Source organism: Scleropages formosus, chromosome 22, assembly GCF_900964775.1.
Source record: "Scleropages formosus chromosome 22, fSclFor1.1, whole genome shotgun sequence".
NCBI lineage: Eukaryota > Metazoa > Chordata > Actinopteri > Osteoglossiformes > Osteoglossidae > Scleropages > Scleropages formosus.
In genome coordinates this window covers 19,446,965-19,464,300 of record NC_041827.1, presented here as the reverse complement: position 1 = coordinate 19,464,300, position 17,336 = coordinate 19,446,965, and the positions used below count along the sequence as shown (strand labels likewise).

Here is a 17,336-nt window from a genome sequence, read left to right as displayed (position 1 = left end):
CGCAACCATCTGTAAGCAGAAATAGCTACACGCCTCTGTCTGATGACTTTTAATTGCACAACTGCCTGAATTTATGAAGTTACGCGGCTCTGTTTCCAGTATTTCTAAGCGAGGCAGATAATTTCTTCTTTAAAATGAAATGAAACACAACAGGAGCATCTGCTTTGATTCTGGTGAGGTTTCACAATGAAAATTGAGCTTGACCGTGGGAAATGTGAAGAGAAAAGAAAACAAACCAGAGGGCATGTGTTTTTTTTTTTTTTCCTTCTTTGTACAGTATCAGAACCAGAAACAGGCAACCTTTCTTCCGTGCGCTTAATTCAAAATGACTTTTGCTGGAACATGAGTGTCTGATGCAGGAATTTGCCATTTAGCCAACGTCAAGTCAGATGTAGACCTGAGTCTTCACACTGTCTCTTCACTGATTGTACCGCACACCAGGACAGACTTTCTCGGCAGCAACTTGGGAGAAAAGGCTCCTCTGAGCAGTGGGAGCGCCTTAACGGTATTTCAAAGCCTCCTGAAGGCTTCTCGGCTGGATGGGAGAAATCCGTATCGATTTTCATCCCTTGCTTCACCTCCGCATGCAGAGATAGCACCATCTGCCAACAAGAAAAGATGTTCCTGGGTAACAGTAAAAGCAGGGATTATTACCCTTGAGTCTTGGTTCTTTTTTGTCTCGTTCATTTTTAGAGGTTACGTACTCTTGGATTTTCAATGGACACTCGAACCCCCTGCAGCAGGACAATCGTCGCTTCGTCTCCCAGAAGACGGGCAACCTGTACATTGCCAAAGTGGAGGCCTCGGACGTGGGAAACTACACCTGTGTGGTGAGGAATCTGATGACCAACACGACTGTGGTCAGCTCGCCTACGCCTGTGGTGCTGCGTAGCGACGGTGAGTCGCACTCATCACTTTTGGTGCCGTTGGATGTGAGCAAACTCCATGTTCGGAAAACATCACGAAGATGCTACCAGCAACCACAGTGCAATCAGTACTCAGTTTAGAATAATAAATTTACCAAGGGCAGAGGTTATTTGTACACCTTTGAACCTGTCTTTAGCACTTTTACATTCAACATACACAGGACAACACGTTACACCCCATGCACATATTACACTGACTGTACACAAGGACACAGTCCAACTGACTTCACCACGAAGCCACAGAGAAAAACATCCGGCGTTACCGTCATACAGTATATCGTCATGACTGAAACCAAGCTGCTTAATCTCCTCCCCCAACCACCACATCAACCACAAGGTGCCAACATGGGTATTTCATTGAAGTTGCCAAGTGGGCACTTCCCTTCATCGGTGTTTCATTGAATTAGGCCCACAACACCTCAGGAAGGCTTAACAGTGCAGTCTGGAATCCCAGGCCCACCCCCTCCACACACATGTTTGATGCCCTCCATCCACAACAAATACAGCAACTCCACAATCTCAGCCACGCTAATGAAACAATACCACACCTCTATACATACCAACAAAGTTGTAAACACACCACTCCGCAAACTTAAACCAACCCAACTAACAAGGTCACACTTCCTTACATACCAACGGCTGTCTTCCATTCCTAGCCACCTGCTGCTAGTTAAAATCACATTTAAAATCACAAATGCATTGAATAATAAATGAAACCTGAACTGTAAATATGACTCTGAAAAATAAATCCCAGAACTTTACAGGTTTAAACTCATGAAAGTGATTCAAATCATAAGAGCTAAAATGTGCCAAACTTAAGTACAGGTGGAGTGGCTTATGTTGGTCTGGGTGGTCATAAGTGACATGATGTAATTCTAGGACTACTTTTACCCAGTTGAGGAAGAGTACTCTGATACTGCTATTACACATTACTACCACTCTGTCTGAAAACACATGAACACTCATTTTTGGATCAAAATGATTACCCTAAATGACTAGAGTAAAAATTACCCAGCTCTATAAATCGATAAATCATTATAAGTAGCTCAACACTGTAAGTTGCTTTGGAAAAAAAGCATCAGCTAAAAAAACAATGTTAATGACCACATAAGGGAAAATGACTAATGAATCCAAAGTGTCTAATTGATCTCCCTTCCACTCAAAAAACACTCCAGCCTAAAACGTGCTTAACATCTGCCCCAGAATTCATTTAAAAGATGAAATGGAAGTTGTTCTTTTGCGAAGCATAGATATGTATGGATCCACCACGCCTGATACAGGCCAACAGTCGCTCTTATTTCCTCCTTAGGCAGTAAATCAGACCTGACCCACTTTTCTCAAACTAATTCAAAGATCAATGCAGGCTACAAGTCAAGGTTTATGTAAATGCTGGGTACATTGCAGTAAAAATATTGCATTCAAATTTGCTCCCCCCCCCCCCGCTAACTTTACAGCTGTTATGGGAGAGTACGAGCCCAAGATAGAAGTCCAGTTTGGAGACAACATTCATGTTGGCAAGGGATCGTCGGTGAAGTTGGAATGTTTCGCTCTGGGAAAGTAGGTCTCAAGTTGTGTCATTAGCCTGCGGGTTGCAGGCTGCAAGTATCCAAAAGCAATGTGTTCGATTTGCCAAGATACCCTTAACCTTGTTGGAAACAGCTCAAAAAACCTCGCTGCATATAGCTTAAGCTCAAGCTGCTGAGGAGAGATGCTGAACGTTGCTTTAGACGTACTCGCAATATTCTCCATTAGGCAAAGGGTTGTTTTGTTTTTTGTTGGGAAGCATACACCAGGTGGCTCATCTAACCTTTCTGCTTGACCTCCTCCAGTCCAGTGCCTGTGATCACATGGAGAAGAGCAGATGGAAATCCCTTTCCTGGCAAGATCAAAATCAACAGCTCCAACGGTGTCCTCGAAATCCCATATTTCCGACCTGAAGATGCCGGTGTGTACGAGTGCGTGGCGGAAAATTCCCGAGGACGGAACGTGGCCAGAGGACACCTGGTTTTTCACGGTACCATCATTCGACGCTCACTACACATAAAAGTCTGGCCTTTTCACCCACCTTTACCTGCCATAAAATTATGCATTTTTCAAATTACAAAATCTCTGTAAGACAGTGACATTTTGATGTCACCAACTGTAAGGTCAGTGGAAGTTGTTTCAAAATAAATATGTGTGTGAAAGGGTTGCCTCGGGTCTTGGGGTTGAGTCAGAGTTTGTTGAAGGCAATTATTTTTGTGTATTAAACAAGTGTGTTTTCATGGCTCTTTATTGGCTCTATCTGTCATAGTGTCTCTGGTAGGAGAATCAACGTATCGCACCCTAATTAAATGTCAGATAATTAAGCATACCTCATGGCACCTTCACTGTGGAAGCAGTTATCTCTTTCTGTTGTCAAAGTTCAGCAAAGCAAGTCTAATTAAAACGCCTGTTTTGCTAATTATAAAGTTAAGTTTAATAACAGTTTTTCCTCACTTCATTAAAGAATATCATGAAGACAGGATGATATGGAATTAATTGTACCAATTAACCTTTCCGATTTGTGATTTTCTGAGGACACTAAGCTTGCCAGTGTTGCCGCTGAGTACTTTTGTGATGCACAGAGAAAGAAAACAAGCATGATACCAATTTACTCTTGAGGCTATATCCAGCTAGGACACAACAACAGCTCCGTGCTGCAACCGAGGGTGACAGATATGTTATTCAAGTAGCAACTTCAGATTTAGTCCGTAGTTTATTAGAGGATTTGTTGGAGTCGCGTTTGCGGTGCCAACGCCTTAATGTGTTGACATTCTGTGAAACCTTAAGTAAACTCCCATATTCCCTCTGCAGACGTTGATCATCTGCAATGGGTTCAGACGTTGAGAGATGCTTATATGTCCATTGAGGCAGATCTTTTCTGGGAATGCAGAGCGAGTGGTAAGCCAAAGCCGTCATACAGATGGCTGAAGAACGGCAAGCTCCTGGCTCTGGAGGTGAGAGGAGAAACTATGTGTGTCTGTGTACTTATGGTTCTGTCTGTGAATCTGTGCTGTTCAGATATCAAAACATTTTGGCATAGTAAGACATTTCAAGTTCAGTTCCATGTTTTTTTATATTTTCAGTTTTTTTTTCTTTTTTTTTTTATAAGGGCTTTATTAATTTTCTTGGATTTGTATGGATCCCTTTGCTACAGGTTGCCTTTGAGATCTTAAAATGCAAAATTTGTAGAGAGACCGTTAGCAAGATGTATTTGTAATAATAATAATAGTTATAGCGCAATTAAAAGAACTTCGGCGTGAAGACTGAAGGCAACAGCGAAAAAAATCAAAACTTAAAAGCTGATTCAAGAAAAAATACAATCTAGGCACCCAAGTGGCCTCCCACCCCTACTGGGCAAGTTAACACTGCACAATTAGGGAAAAAAAATCTGGTATTTTGTAAGCAGTTTCTGGTGCGGTCAGGTGGTCATCCAGATTCCCCTTGTCTGGTCAGCAGATGATCTCCACTAGGGCAGAAAGTACAGCTGGCGAGGGCTTTCAGATTTCAGCAGTGATGTTCACTAAAGGTGTGCTGACGTGTTGCAGAGTCACAGCGAAATAGATGTATATATTTACTACAATTAAAGATAGTGAGTAGCATGGACAGATATACAGACACCTGGAAAGGGAGAAGCATATCAGAGAATTTTTTTTTTTTTTTCCCCAGATTTGAATGCACAGCCTGAAAAGGCATCTGTAACATTTTTATAACAGTCAACTATGAGTATTGGATAATCAAGTCTGGGATTTGATTTTTAAAAAGCCATCAATTTTTTAGATTTTGCATTAAAATGTGTCAGAAATGAACATGTTGGTTCGCTCTCATGGTTCAGCGCACTTTATTATAAGATTTTAATTTATTTAAATAAAAATCCTGATTCTTTTTTTTCTCTCTATTTTTTCATCAGGACAGAATACAAATAGAAGGTGGCAAATTAGCCATTTATAACCTTGATCTGATGGATTCTGGGATGTACCAGTGCTTGGCAGAGAATGAGCGAGGAGTCATTTACGCCAGCGCTGAGCTCAAGGTTGTGGGTAGGTGTCGATTGTGTAACACAGGTGCTGCTGTTGCAACAGATATGACGTCAGTTCTCTGGCTCAATAAACACATATGAGGTGACATTATCAGACTATGTGATGTATTGTGCACCTTAGGCACAGTTAATCACAATTAATCTGGAAAGCAAGTCAGTCGGTTATTTGATTTAAACGTAATGCATTAGTGTAATTATAAAGCCATTACATGGATGGCATTTACGCTAATTTATATGGTTTCTTCTTTTGGACCTCGGTGGGGTTCTAATACAATTTGTTGCTCAGCCTCTCCACCAGATTTCTCCAAGAGTCCGGTGAAGAAGTCCACTCTGGTCCAGATAGGAGGGGAGGCAGTCATTGAGTGTCATCCCCATGCGTCCCCAAGGGCAACCATCTCATGGCGGAAGGGTGGAGACTACCTGAAGGACAGCAGGAGGTATTGAGCCTCAGCGATGGTGCAGTCACTGTAACAGGCTGCGAATTTACAAGGATCTGATTACCTTTTTTTCGGCATGACGGATGCTAAGTGGGCTCTTCGGTGCCATTATCTAATTTTGCAGGTTTTATTTTTTCCTCCTTTCCTCCTTTTTTTCTTTTTGCCTAGTAGACGCAGAATGTCTTTGTGGTATTTTTACTTAGAGGAGCATAGCAGCTGTGAGCTGAACTGAACCAGGAGGCTGGGGATGCAGTGATATTGCAGAATAAGGGATCATGTCACACGTCTTATGCAGCTCAGATCCATCGTGGTTCAGACTAAATGCAGCTTTTCTTAAGGGGGCTTTGCACACAAGCCATGCTGACTGCGGCAGGAAGAGCAGGCCCACCCAAAGTGCTGGCAGTAGCCCAGAGCTTTAATCCACATTGGTTTGCATTCCCACACTTAGCACCAAGTGGCCTGCCCAGAGGACTGCTTTACACCGACATGCAAACCACAGTTCACATTCTGCTCGGGGTAAAACTGGGTCTGCTCCAATGCCAATTCATCAAAGGGACAAAGTGTCACAGATTATGGTTCTGATCCAATCTCTCGCTCTAACATTTGCAGTATATCAGAGAGGTCAGTGCTGAAAGCTCAGGTACACGCCTGCGCTGATGGATGATGGGTATTTCTCCCTCCAGCATATGGCTTTACTAATTTGGCAGAGCTTTTGCACACTGCCTCTGTGTAACAGAATTATTTCGTGAGATTGCTACACCTCACATCCCTCTGGATGTTTTAGCTAGTTTACTGTGCTGGGCAACACATAGTTTAGTGGAACTGCATCAAGAGTTACACCATGTAACCCTGGTTGCCTGAGTGACATTTTATTTAAGTATAGTAATGTTAATGTGTCTCTCGAAAGTTTGAGTACATTTGTTGGAAGCTTTTTTTTTTTTGTTTTGTTTTAATAATGTAATTGGCAATATTTTACCTCCAGTTTATTAGTTTGAACTATTCTTCACTTCCCTTCCTCTCCAGATAGTTTTTGTACATCTTTGAGGTATGTTTTTTGCTGTTACATTGCTAAACAATGTCCAGCTAGTAATAATTCTAATTAAATGGTATACTGTGACAGCTTTACTGACTAACATTGCCATGGACTTGGTAAACATCACCAATTCTGTGACCAGCAAGGCAGCCCCACTGCATGACACTGCCACCTCCACACTGGGCAGACACAACTAATGTATTACACCCTCTATGTGTCTGACAAATATTCAAAAATTTAACTGTTAGTTTAAGTTTCTTTTATGTACTTCATCCTTGCCTGGTATATAATCCAATGTGTCTTGCTACAAAATGATGTTTAATTGTCTTCCTTAAGCATGACTACATCTGTGATATCTATTGTCAGCTAGCAGGTCTGTCTTGGGGTGTGAGACTAGCGAAGTAGGCTATTGTGCACAAACATAGTGTTATACTTTTCACGCAGCAGTGTAAACAGCATCATTTTGGCGTCAGTTTACTTGTCCTGCATGTTTGCATGTCCCCTTCTGAAGATATTCTTTAAATAGTAAAAGTTAATAAATTTGGTTTCTGAGCTGAGAGCCTCAAAACATTCAAATTTTATTCACAGAAAGACTTTTCCATGTAACTGTGTACATTTTATTTGTGACCCATAGGAGTACTGGTTGCATAAGGTAATATTTTAGATTTTATCCCAGCTGAGATGTACACTTAATCACCAAGAAGTCACGTAGCTATGAGATATTTTTTTTCCTCCGAGTATCGTCTGAATCTTACTTTTTCCTGCTGTTCACTCTGCCCAGACAACTTCCCCCAAGACAGGCTTCTCTATATTCATATCTTGTTCCATTACCTTTTGGAAATGACTTTTAGTGTGTTGATAGCATCGCACACATGTTGTATGATGATAAGGCCTCAGGTAAAGATTCATTACGGTTTGAATCATCTCATCACAATGTACCTCTCTTCTCCTTCCTCTCCCCTCTTAGCCTTAATGTCCCACTGTGCATCCTATTACAATACACACGTTTAATCTTTTGAACAGCCAGTACTGTGCCATTCCACAGAAAATTTGCTCTGCACGGAACAAAATAATTGCCCTATGAATTTTCCAAAATGCACAAATATTCTCCTATTTGCTGCAGTGCTATGGACAAGCATGTGTTTGTACAGCAATGTGTCTGAAACCCAGGGAAAACAAATAAATTAATTAATATTGAAATGCATTTCTGTTCAAGAAATTGAATGCTGGCTCAGTTATACATTTTTTTTTATTTTCCCTGTGCCCTTCAGCTAAATTTTAGTGTCCACAATTTTATTTATTTTTTTTTTAACAACTCTGCAACTTCCCACACATGTTTGTTATGTGTTCCTCATGATCGTTTGCATTCCTCCCAACCAGGCAAATGATCATGGAGGACGGTAGCCTGCGACTCACAAACGTCAGCAGATCAGATGGTGGGCGATACACCTGCGTGGCCCAGAACCCCTTTGGGACATCCAGCAGCAGCGGTTCACTTGTGGTTAAAGGTACCGTTCCAGTCACCAGCTCCACTGCTTTTTAGGCAGATGGTCTAAACCATGAGAGGAAGCAAGGGGGAAAAATAATAATCCAAGCATGAAATTGATAATGAAATATATAGTTGTTTTATGTTCCTGCTGGTTTGACAGAAGCATAACTCATCTTGGGTTTTGTCAGCTGTGAGTTATTGGTCATACAGGAAAGATTTGAAAATCTCTGGCACCTAATGCAGAATTTGCTGGTCCTTCTTCAAGCTCACTTTGCACGCTTAATTAAAAAAGCGCGACGGCGGCAGTTTTATAGTTCGGCCCTTTAATAGCGCATGGGACCTCCTTCCATCTTGCACACTGATTGTGTAGGTTTCACGCTCAAGAAGATCTTAAATAAAAGCAGCTCAGGTTTTTTTTCCATTCGAAAAGCATCCAGGGCAAAGGTATTTTCATTCCCTTTCTTTTTATCCGAGACCTGCCGTAGAGCTACCTGCACCCTGTACGATCGCACTTCATTTTAATTAGGGCACTTTTAACGAGGCATCCGTTTCCTTTTCTTTATGATTCGCACAAATGTCACAGTTTGAGAAAATAAATGAAGAGCAGAACTCCAAAGGTCACTCCAATCCATCCCCACCGCTCCTCACGCTAGTTAAAGAGACATCTGTTTCCACAGGAGGTCTGACATGGGGACCTGCAGAACACTTTTCAGGATGCCTCGTGTAAACAATTTTGTATTAATTTATTTTCTGTGAAACCTTTGATGGCTTCATGATTTAAGGACACGCTGTACATTTTCAGGAACCGATGTCAATTTACATTACATATATATATACATATACATACACACACACTTTAGATGAGTTTAAAGCTCTATACTGTACCTTTGTGTATTCATATTTGTTTGCATAATGCGTTAGCTCGCACAATAATCATGGCTCTACACCCTATATCTTGCATGAAAGATGAGCCGTTTACCATAGTCCTTTCCGTGAAATTTGATATGAGGACTTCTCGTGATTATTAATTAACACAAATTAACACTTTTTCGAACAGAATCTACAAAGATTGTTGTCCCCCCTCTGAACATGGATGCCACTGTGGGAGAGAGCATTGTGCTCCCGTGTGAGGTGTCCAGAGATCCCTCCCTGAGCCCCGTTTTCAGATGGTTCTTCAACGGGAAGCCAGTCGAAGTAAACAAGCAAGATCACTTTGAGAAGATCGGAGGGGTGCGTGTTTTCGCCCTGCGCTGCACATGCGTGTATATGGACACATGACTCGCACTTAAGGCACAGCCAACAAGAAGTACTGCCACGTATGTGATTTTCATAGGGAGTAGCATAGTAGTTGGGTGATCGGGGGGGTGCAAAAAAGACGTTATTTCCTGAATTTCACAGAGTGCAGGGCCATGACATGCTGGTAAGGACAGCTGGTAGCGTAGGGGTTGGAGCAGCTGCCTTTGAACCCAAAAGTCACAGGTGCAAATGGCACCTCTAGCTGTAGCATCCTTGAGCAAGGTACTTACCTTAAGTTGCTCCAGCTGTGGGGGCGCAGTGGCACAGTGGGTTGGACGGGGTCCTGCTCTCCAGTGGGTCTGGGGTTCGAGTCCTGCTTGGGGTGCTTTGTGACGGACTGGCGTCCCGTCCTGGGTGTGTCCCCTCCGCCCTTACGCCCTGTGTCACTGGGTAGGCTCCGGTTCCCCGCAACCCCGTATGGGACAAGCGGTTCAGAAGTGTGCGTGTGTGCGTGCGCGCTCCAGTTGTATTACCCAGTGCTCTAAATGGGTGAAATTGTAAGTTGTTTTGGAGAAAAGCATCAGCCAAGTGAATATTTGTAATGACTTAACAGCGCATATGCGAGATTTAGAAGTCCATTGCTGCCCAGCTGAGAATAAGAATGAGGGTTACTTCAGCACCCCCCTCCCACACATCCCACATCCCCTTGTCGGTGACCCAGGACTCCTTCGGACTGGGACGTATTTCACTTCCTGAGTTTGTGCAGATGAGAACACCCCTATTGTACAGTTCCGCACCTCTCTGCTTAGCTCGCCGAGAGACGCTCAAAAGATGGAAACACCGCAGAGGACTCCAGCCACACTTAACGTTTCATTTCGTGTGTTTACATCTTCATATTTAATCTAGATGTTATTCATGCCTTGTTCCTGCTGCCATCATCTGCCTTTGTGGACTCGCGCCTGTGTCCTCCAGCTAAAATGCTGCCCGTGGTGTGTTGGCAGGATTCTGCCGGAGACCTGATGATCAGGAACGTTCAGCTGAAGCACGCAGGAAAGTACGTCTGCATGGTCCACACTGTAGTGGACAGTGTGTCAGCAGCAGCTGACTTGATTGTAAGAGGTACGCTTTTGGTGAAAGGGGACGGTGCTTTTTTGGAACATGGTGGGCATGATGTATGAGCGAATGCGCTACATATTAACACACCGTATTAAGTACTTCATTGCAGTCTCACAGCTTTACGCGGTAAATATCAGCAGCTTCGCCGAGTGTGAAACAATGAGTATCTGAAATCAATGCTGTAATCTTGTACTCTTTGTTCCTGGGAATCTATCACATTTCCATTATCTGATGAAGGATTGTTCATTTGGCCTGTGAATATTAAGTGTATTCCTTTCTGGGCCAAAGATGCATTTTTGTGCAAAAGGCCTTTAGTCTATGCGCTGCCCTGTTTTGGATTCATACAAAGTTACTAACCATTCGCCTGGCGCTGCGTATCTTGTTCTTCTAGGGCCTCCAGGTCCTCCCGAGGGCCTCACAGTGGAGAAGGTCACAGACACCACGGCTCAGCTCTCCTGGGCCTCCGGGCCTGAGAACCACAGCCCCGTCACTGCATATGTCGTGCAAGCGCGCACCCCGTATTCAGTTGGCTGGCAGGCGGTCAAAACAGGTACCAGCAATTCAGCCCTAGCCAAAACCGGCAGAGACAATGACAGGACACAGCAGGCTAGCGGGGCATTGTTAGATAGCTGCGCCAACATGTTTCATCTTGTAAGGACAACACACCTGAATACTAACATGCGTTTGTAAACTTAAAATATCCCACTCAAGCCCCAGGAGAGTAATGGATACATTTTGATACTTCATTATCACTCTGATTTCCTTTCCAGTCTTTTATAGCTCGCTTTGATAAGAGATGCCATACGGAGATGAATTATAAAATGAATAATTAAGAAACTGGACAGCACATACTCATGCGGTCCAGAACGGTGTAATATGTGTGGGTGTGAACCGGTATGTATTTCATCTCTTAATTCTTTAATCCTAGTTCCTGATTCTGTGCCTGGACAGATGTTGCATGCCACTGCGGTTGATTTGAACCCCTGGGTGTATTACGAATTCAGGGTGGTTGCGATCAACAGCGTGGGTGTGGGTGAGCCTAGCGTGCCCTCCAGGGCGCTGCGCACGAGGGCAGCAGGTAACGCTCTCTTCTCCCTCCACTCCCTCCTGGACAAAGATCATTACATGAAATCCCTACAGATTTCACCCCACCCCTCGCTGCACATTTCCACTAATTAAAGAACTTCCAGAGAATAAAACCCAAATTAATTTAATTGACATTTTCCTCCAAGTTAACAAGACGTTATACAGCAAGGATTAAATAAGCCCTGAATACCAGTGCTCTATTGGAACATCTGACTTTTAAGATAGAATTGCTATATTCCCTCACATATTCCTCTTGTTGCTAATGTCTGAAAACTAAACGCGTTATACCTTTCAAGAGCACAGATGCTGTTTATATCAGAATGTTGAAAATCCAGTTACTAATTCATGCCCACATCAACTGGAACCTCCCAAATGCACGCCACGAGGCAATGGCTTTGGAAGCATCTCTTTTCAGGCTGTGTTCCCAGCGCATTTGCCTTGATTTCGGGGTCTGCGCTGTGCGCAACTCCTCTAGCTTTCTGGACCTTTGGAGAAGGCGTTGCAATCAGCCGCCGGCCTGCCCTTGTCGTGGCTCCACGGGAAGTGCAATGCACTGAAAACCAAACACCCAAGTCCTCTAATTCTCCCCAGCACCTCTAAGTGTTGGGTCTGCTGGCACTTTTTGCTGGTTGCGTGTACCCCGGGTGACTCGCGTTCCCTCATACTGTGTGCGTTGCTGCTCTTTCTCCAGTGCCCCAAGTCGCACCCACCAACGTCAGTGGGGGTGGAGGAAATCGAGGCGAGCTCGTCATTGTATGGGAGGTAAGGATTGTTAGAAATGTTCTGAAATACTCCCTTTGTGGGGCTTTTTGCTTGCATAGAAGAGATGAACACAAAACTGCTTGATTGAATCAATAATGTCTGTGGGCCAGGAAACTCTCAGATATTTCCAGAAGCTACATCTGTTGAGGATGGCTACATGTATTCCTTGCAAATTTTTGGAAATCCCATAGTAAAACAAACATAATGTGTCACGGTTCATTTAGTTTCCCTAGCAATATTTTCTTATGTTAAAATACGAAAACATTTTTAATGTTTATTTCTGACTATGGAAATTTAAGTTTCTGCTAGTTTAAGCTTTCTCTGAATGCTTGGCGGTACCACACCCCAGTGGTCAAAAACTGAAAGTCCATAGGTTTGCTGTTAGGACTCAGATGTAATGAAATGAGATCCCTCTGACCCTCAGAGCTGCTGAATCCCTCTCAACCTTAAAGAAGGATTTCAAAACCCATCTCAATCAGACCGATTTCTTCTTAATCTTGTAACTGTGCTACACATTTTCATCATACCATCTATCACAATCACCTATTTCCTATCACACTCCTGTGTAATGTGCACTAGCATAAACTGTGCTGTGGTTCAGCATTCATGTGTCTATGTCTAAAGCTCTTCATCGGTTGTGAAATGCAGTTTATTCCGATCGGCACGTCACTTTGCCAGATGAATAGATGTAACTGTAAATGTCACTGGTTCCCGGGCCTGAATTCACCCGGTGTGCACCTTTTCTCCCAGCCCGTACCAGAGGAGCAGCAGAATGGGGAGGGATTCGGGTATGTTGTGGCCTTCCGTCCCATTGGCACGACCACCTGGATACAGACAGTAGTGGCTTCACCTGATGCATCAAGATACACATATAAGAATGACAGCATCCCGCCTCTCACCCCATTTGAGGTGAAAGTTGGTGTTTACAACAACATAGGAGAAGGTCCTCAGAGTTCCGTGACCACTGTCTATTCTGCTGAAGAAGGTTTGTTTTTTCAGGTTTATTTATTTATTTTTTTTTTTGTGAATTTATTTTCCATCTGAGAGGGGGTGCGGTGGCGCAGTGGGTTGGACTGCAGTCCTACTCTCCGGTGGGTCTGGGGTTCGAGTCCCGCTTGGGGTGCCTTGTGACGGACTGGCGTCCCGTCCTGGGTGCGTCCCCTTCCCCCTCCGGCCTTACGCCCTGTGTTGCCGGGTAGGCTCCGGTTCCCCGTGACCCCGTAAGGGACAAGCGGTTCTGAAAATGTGTGTGTGTGTGTGTATTTTCCATCTTAGGCTAGTTAAGTCTTTGGTTTCACATTGAACCAGAAAGAATATGAAAAGCTGGACTTGGCAAGAATTTATGTAGAAATTCACACAATTTTCTTCAGAATCCTTGTTCCATCAGAATAAATATCTATATCCAGCTATCCGCATACTCAAAGCAAGGGCTGCATAACTCTATCTATCTATCTATCTATCTATCTATCTATCTATCTATCTATCTATCTATCTATTATTGAGCTTATTTCACATTTATAGTGTCTCACCAATAGTAACTAAGAGATGAAGATAAGATAATTTGTGAAATAGTGGCAATGAATTTGTCTGCAGAGTCGATTTTCCCAAGTGTTGAATGACTTTTTTCTTCCTGTATTATTTTCATAGAGCCCTCAATGGCACCATCCAGGGTGTGGGTGCGGACACTGTCTGCTTCTGAGATCGAGGTGTACTGGGAGCCTGTCCCTTGGAAGACCAACGGTGGAAGAATCCTTGGCTACGAGGTAATGAACGGGACACAGATACACTTTAAGTTGATTAGATCTTATAGAATTGGAAAATGTACAAGTTTAATGAAAATGACAAGATATTTCACACTAAGGGACCTTTTCAATGTACCTTATTGCAGTTTTAGTGTAAAATTTAATCCCTTGCAGGATCCCTAATTCTGTTGACACAAATCCTACAGGGGAACATGGATTGTAGTAATTAATGGGATTAATCAACATAATTGAATGTAGTATTAAATCAGAGAATGTGTTGTGGTCACTGCGAAAATGGCAGTCAGCAATCATCTCACTACCTTCCCTCTTCTTGGCCAGGTGCTCTTCTGGGAAGCGGGGGAACAGGAGAGTGAGGCAGAGAGAGTGAGAGTCGCCGATACCACAGCCACCATCTCCGCCCTGAAGGGCAGCACAACGTACATAGTGGCAGTGAAGGCTCGCAACAGTGCCGGTGCGGGTCCTCAAAGTGCCCCGGTCAACGTAACCACCAAGAAGCCACGTGAGTGTGTGCGCTCAGGTTATGGAGAAAAGCCCTTTGTACGGTCAGGACTTAAACACGTTCAGTTCTGCTTTAGTTTCCATCCAGCGGTTCTCAATCTGGGCACATCTGAGTCTTCAGACCCCTTTATAAATATGCCACTTACTAACTGTCTTACATTTACTCATTTAGCTGACACTTTTCTCCAAAGAACTTAAGATACCTACAATTATTTACCCAATGTTACAGCTAGGTAATTTTACTTGAGCAATTTAGGGTAAGTACCTTGCTCAAGGGTACTCCAGCCAGAGATAAGATTTGAACCTTTAGGGCCAAACACAGCAGCTCTGCTATGCTACCAGCTCTCTTTTTTTTTTTTTTTTTTTTTTTTCATTTATTCAAGTCTTTCCTTCAAAGCAACTACTGATAGTTATTTAACTATTTAGACAGCTGAGTGATATATACAGTTCAGGGCATGTACATTGATCAAGGGCACTACAGCAGGATGTGGGATTTGAACCTGAGTTCTTCAAGAGCCAGGCAGCACTTTTAACCACTCTGCACCTGCTCCATTACTACAAGTTTAGTGGTTGGAACCAGTGAATGTAACACCTTGACTGTTGCCGAGAGCTCATTATGTATATTTTAATCGAGAAAATCGAATTTAGAAAATGTAAGCGCTGAAACTCAGATTGCTTCCAGCACAGACAACCTCTATGTCTTCACATGGATTATTATCTGATGCGAGAGCCTGAGCGAAGTCATGTGTTGAAGCTGAGATGCAGCTCACTGATAAGATAAATCCTGACACCTCCTCATTGGGGAGTGTTTGTGAGCTAATTTCAGCTAATAAAAAGAGCAGGCAATTAAAGCTGCCAAGAAGAGAATAGTCAGCAATTAAACCCACTATTTGCTGAAGTTCCTAATGTATTTGTCTTTTTGAAATGCCCTACTGTTATGACACTGAGACTGGATTCTAAGCAGCTGCTGATTAAAAAAGCCTACTTAAATATAGGCCACATCAAGTTAGATAAGTTAATTAAGACTTTTTTTACCGTGTTCTTCATATTTAAGACTTCCAAACACATTACAAGCACGAAAATCACAATGTCAAAATAGAATATTATTGTTGTTGTTGTCGTTGTTGAATAAATGCCTTTAAAACTAGATCAACTCCCATAAAGTGTTACTCCTAAGAAAAGTAAGGTTTTATTTAAGTTTTAATCATGATATCAGGATGGATGTTACTCTTTAGTATGCTTAACGTCATGACGCAGTTACTGCAATTTGTCAACACCTCTATCATTGCTGTGTAAGGGCTTATCTGGGGATGGTCGTAAAGTTACGGTGCATGAACATTTACACCACACATGAGCGGGAGAGATCTTGGGCAAAGTGGGTCCAGAAAAGCTGAGTTTTCAGACCCTTCTTGAATGTGGACAGAGATTCAGCAGTTTTGAGTGAGAGGGGGAGGTCGTTCCACCACAACGGAGCCAGAACCGAGAACCTCCGTGCTTCACTTTTCATTCGCGGGACCACGAAGCGAGCAGAAGTAGACGAGCGAACGGGTCTGGTTGGGGTGTAGCGGCTCTTCTCTGAAGCGATGCACAGTTCAGGGTAAACAAAACATGTAAAGAGCTGAAGTTTAAACATGGGTCTGTATGACTGTTTTTAGCACCAAGTCAACCGCCCGGGAATGTGGAGTGGAACTTGACCAACTCCAAGATCTTTCTGAACTGGGAGCATGTGAAAGCGCTGGAGAACGAATCGGAGGTTACAGGGTATAAGGTGAGCCGCTCCACCTTCCTGCAGGGACACTGCATCTCTCTTTCAGTGGTAATTTTAAAAGGAACAATATGCATGGTGGCAAATGACTGATCACAAATTGTTTTATTGTGCAAGTAACACCTTTAAAATATCTAATATTATCTATTAATATGATTCATACTACATTAATAATTTATTATTAAATATTATGGGTATTTTGGAGCTTACATTTACACAATACTTGGTTGCTGATTTGTATCAGTGAAGCACATTTTTAGAGGTATTCATGAACACATTCTCAGTAGTTTTGAATAAATAAACACAGAATATCTTCAAATTGTCTTTGAAGTATTATGTTTTTGAACATTATTGTTATGCAACGCATAAAGTTATCTGCTGATGACACGTTGAGATTCAGAATTTTTCCTACTCCTACACAGTCAGTCAAAGCATGGCAGGTTTTCACCTTCTACCAGAATTAGATAATAAACCCTTTCCTTTCCACGTCAACTGTGTGTTTAATACTGGTTGTAATGTATTTAGTTGTGGTGATAATGTTGTATTGCTGTAATGTGATTGCATTAATTTCTTTAAAAATCTTGGAAATCTTTTTTTTTTTTTTTAAGTTAAACTTAAGCTTACAGTTAATGTTTTTACCCCTGGAAATGTAAAGTGACATGCTATTATTATAAATAATATATTTATTTATCTCACATCTAAATGCACTACAGCTGCTTATGATCATTCGCTTTCGTCTCTATACATCAGAACAATGTAATGGACACACACTGTCTGAAACTGCTTGTCGCAAGCTGGAGCCTAACCCAGCAACACAGGGCTCAAGGCTGGAGGGGGAGGGGACACACCCAGGGGGGGCACCACTCCGTTGCAAGCAGGACTTGAGAATCAGACCCACAAGAGAGGAGGCACAGGCCAAACCCGCTGTGCCATCACACACACACACACTACAGGTGATTGGCATTACCCAAGCCATTTCTTTGAACAATGGGAGGAAACCAGAGCACCTAGAGGAAACCCAAGTCAACACAGGGAGAAAAAAATTTAACCCCATCTGTGAAACCAGGGATCAGTGCTGCCCACTGTGTGTAACTGATGGATGCATCATGCTAGGGGCCAGTGTCGGTCCTCCAGGTTTCAGTTTTTTACAAAGGAATCATTGCGA

The 17,336-nt window shown here is 42.8% G+C and overlaps 1 protein-coding gene across 1 annotated transcript in view; it reads left to right on the top strand.

Annotated features, from left to right (window-relative positions):
• Positions 1 to 17,336, top strand: part of cntn6 (contactin 6) — a 35,980-nt gene that overhangs the window by 15,280 nt on the left and 3,364 nt on the right. The window contains exons 5-20 of the mRNA XM_018733999.2: positions 694 to 897; positions 2,381 to 2,483; positions 2,756 to 2,940; positions 3,762 to 3,904; positions 4,858 to 4,987; positions 5,273 to 5,423; positions 7,837 to 7,964; positions 9,003 to 9,175; positions 10,183 to 10,300; positions 10,689 to 10,847; positions 11,226 to 11,375; positions 12,075 to 12,145; positions 12,896 to 13,130; positions 13,793 to 13,908; positions 14,227 to 14,407; positions 16,062 to 16,174. Of these exons, the coding sequence (XP_018589515.2) occupies positions 694 to 897; positions 2,381 to 2,483; positions 2,756 to 2,940; positions 3,762 to 3,904; positions 4,858 to 4,987; positions 5,273 to 5,423; positions 7,837 to 7,964; positions 9,003 to 9,175; positions 10,183 to 10,300; positions 10,689 to 10,847; positions 11,226 to 11,375; positions 12,075 to 12,145; positions 12,896 to 13,130; positions 13,793 to 13,908; positions 14,227 to 14,407; positions 16,062 to 16,174 (2,360 nt within the window). The remainder of the gene's footprint in view (positions 1 to 693; positions 898 to 2,380; positions 2,484 to 2,755; positions 2,941 to 3,761; positions 3,905 to 4,857; positions 4,988 to 5,272; positions 5,424 to 7,836; positions 7,965 to 9,002; positions 9,176 to 10,182; positions 10,301 to 10,688; positions 10,848 to 11,225; positions 11,376 to 12,074; positions 12,146 to 12,895; positions 13,131 to 13,792; positions 13,909 to 14,226; positions 14,408 to 16,061; positions 16,175 to 17,336) is intronic.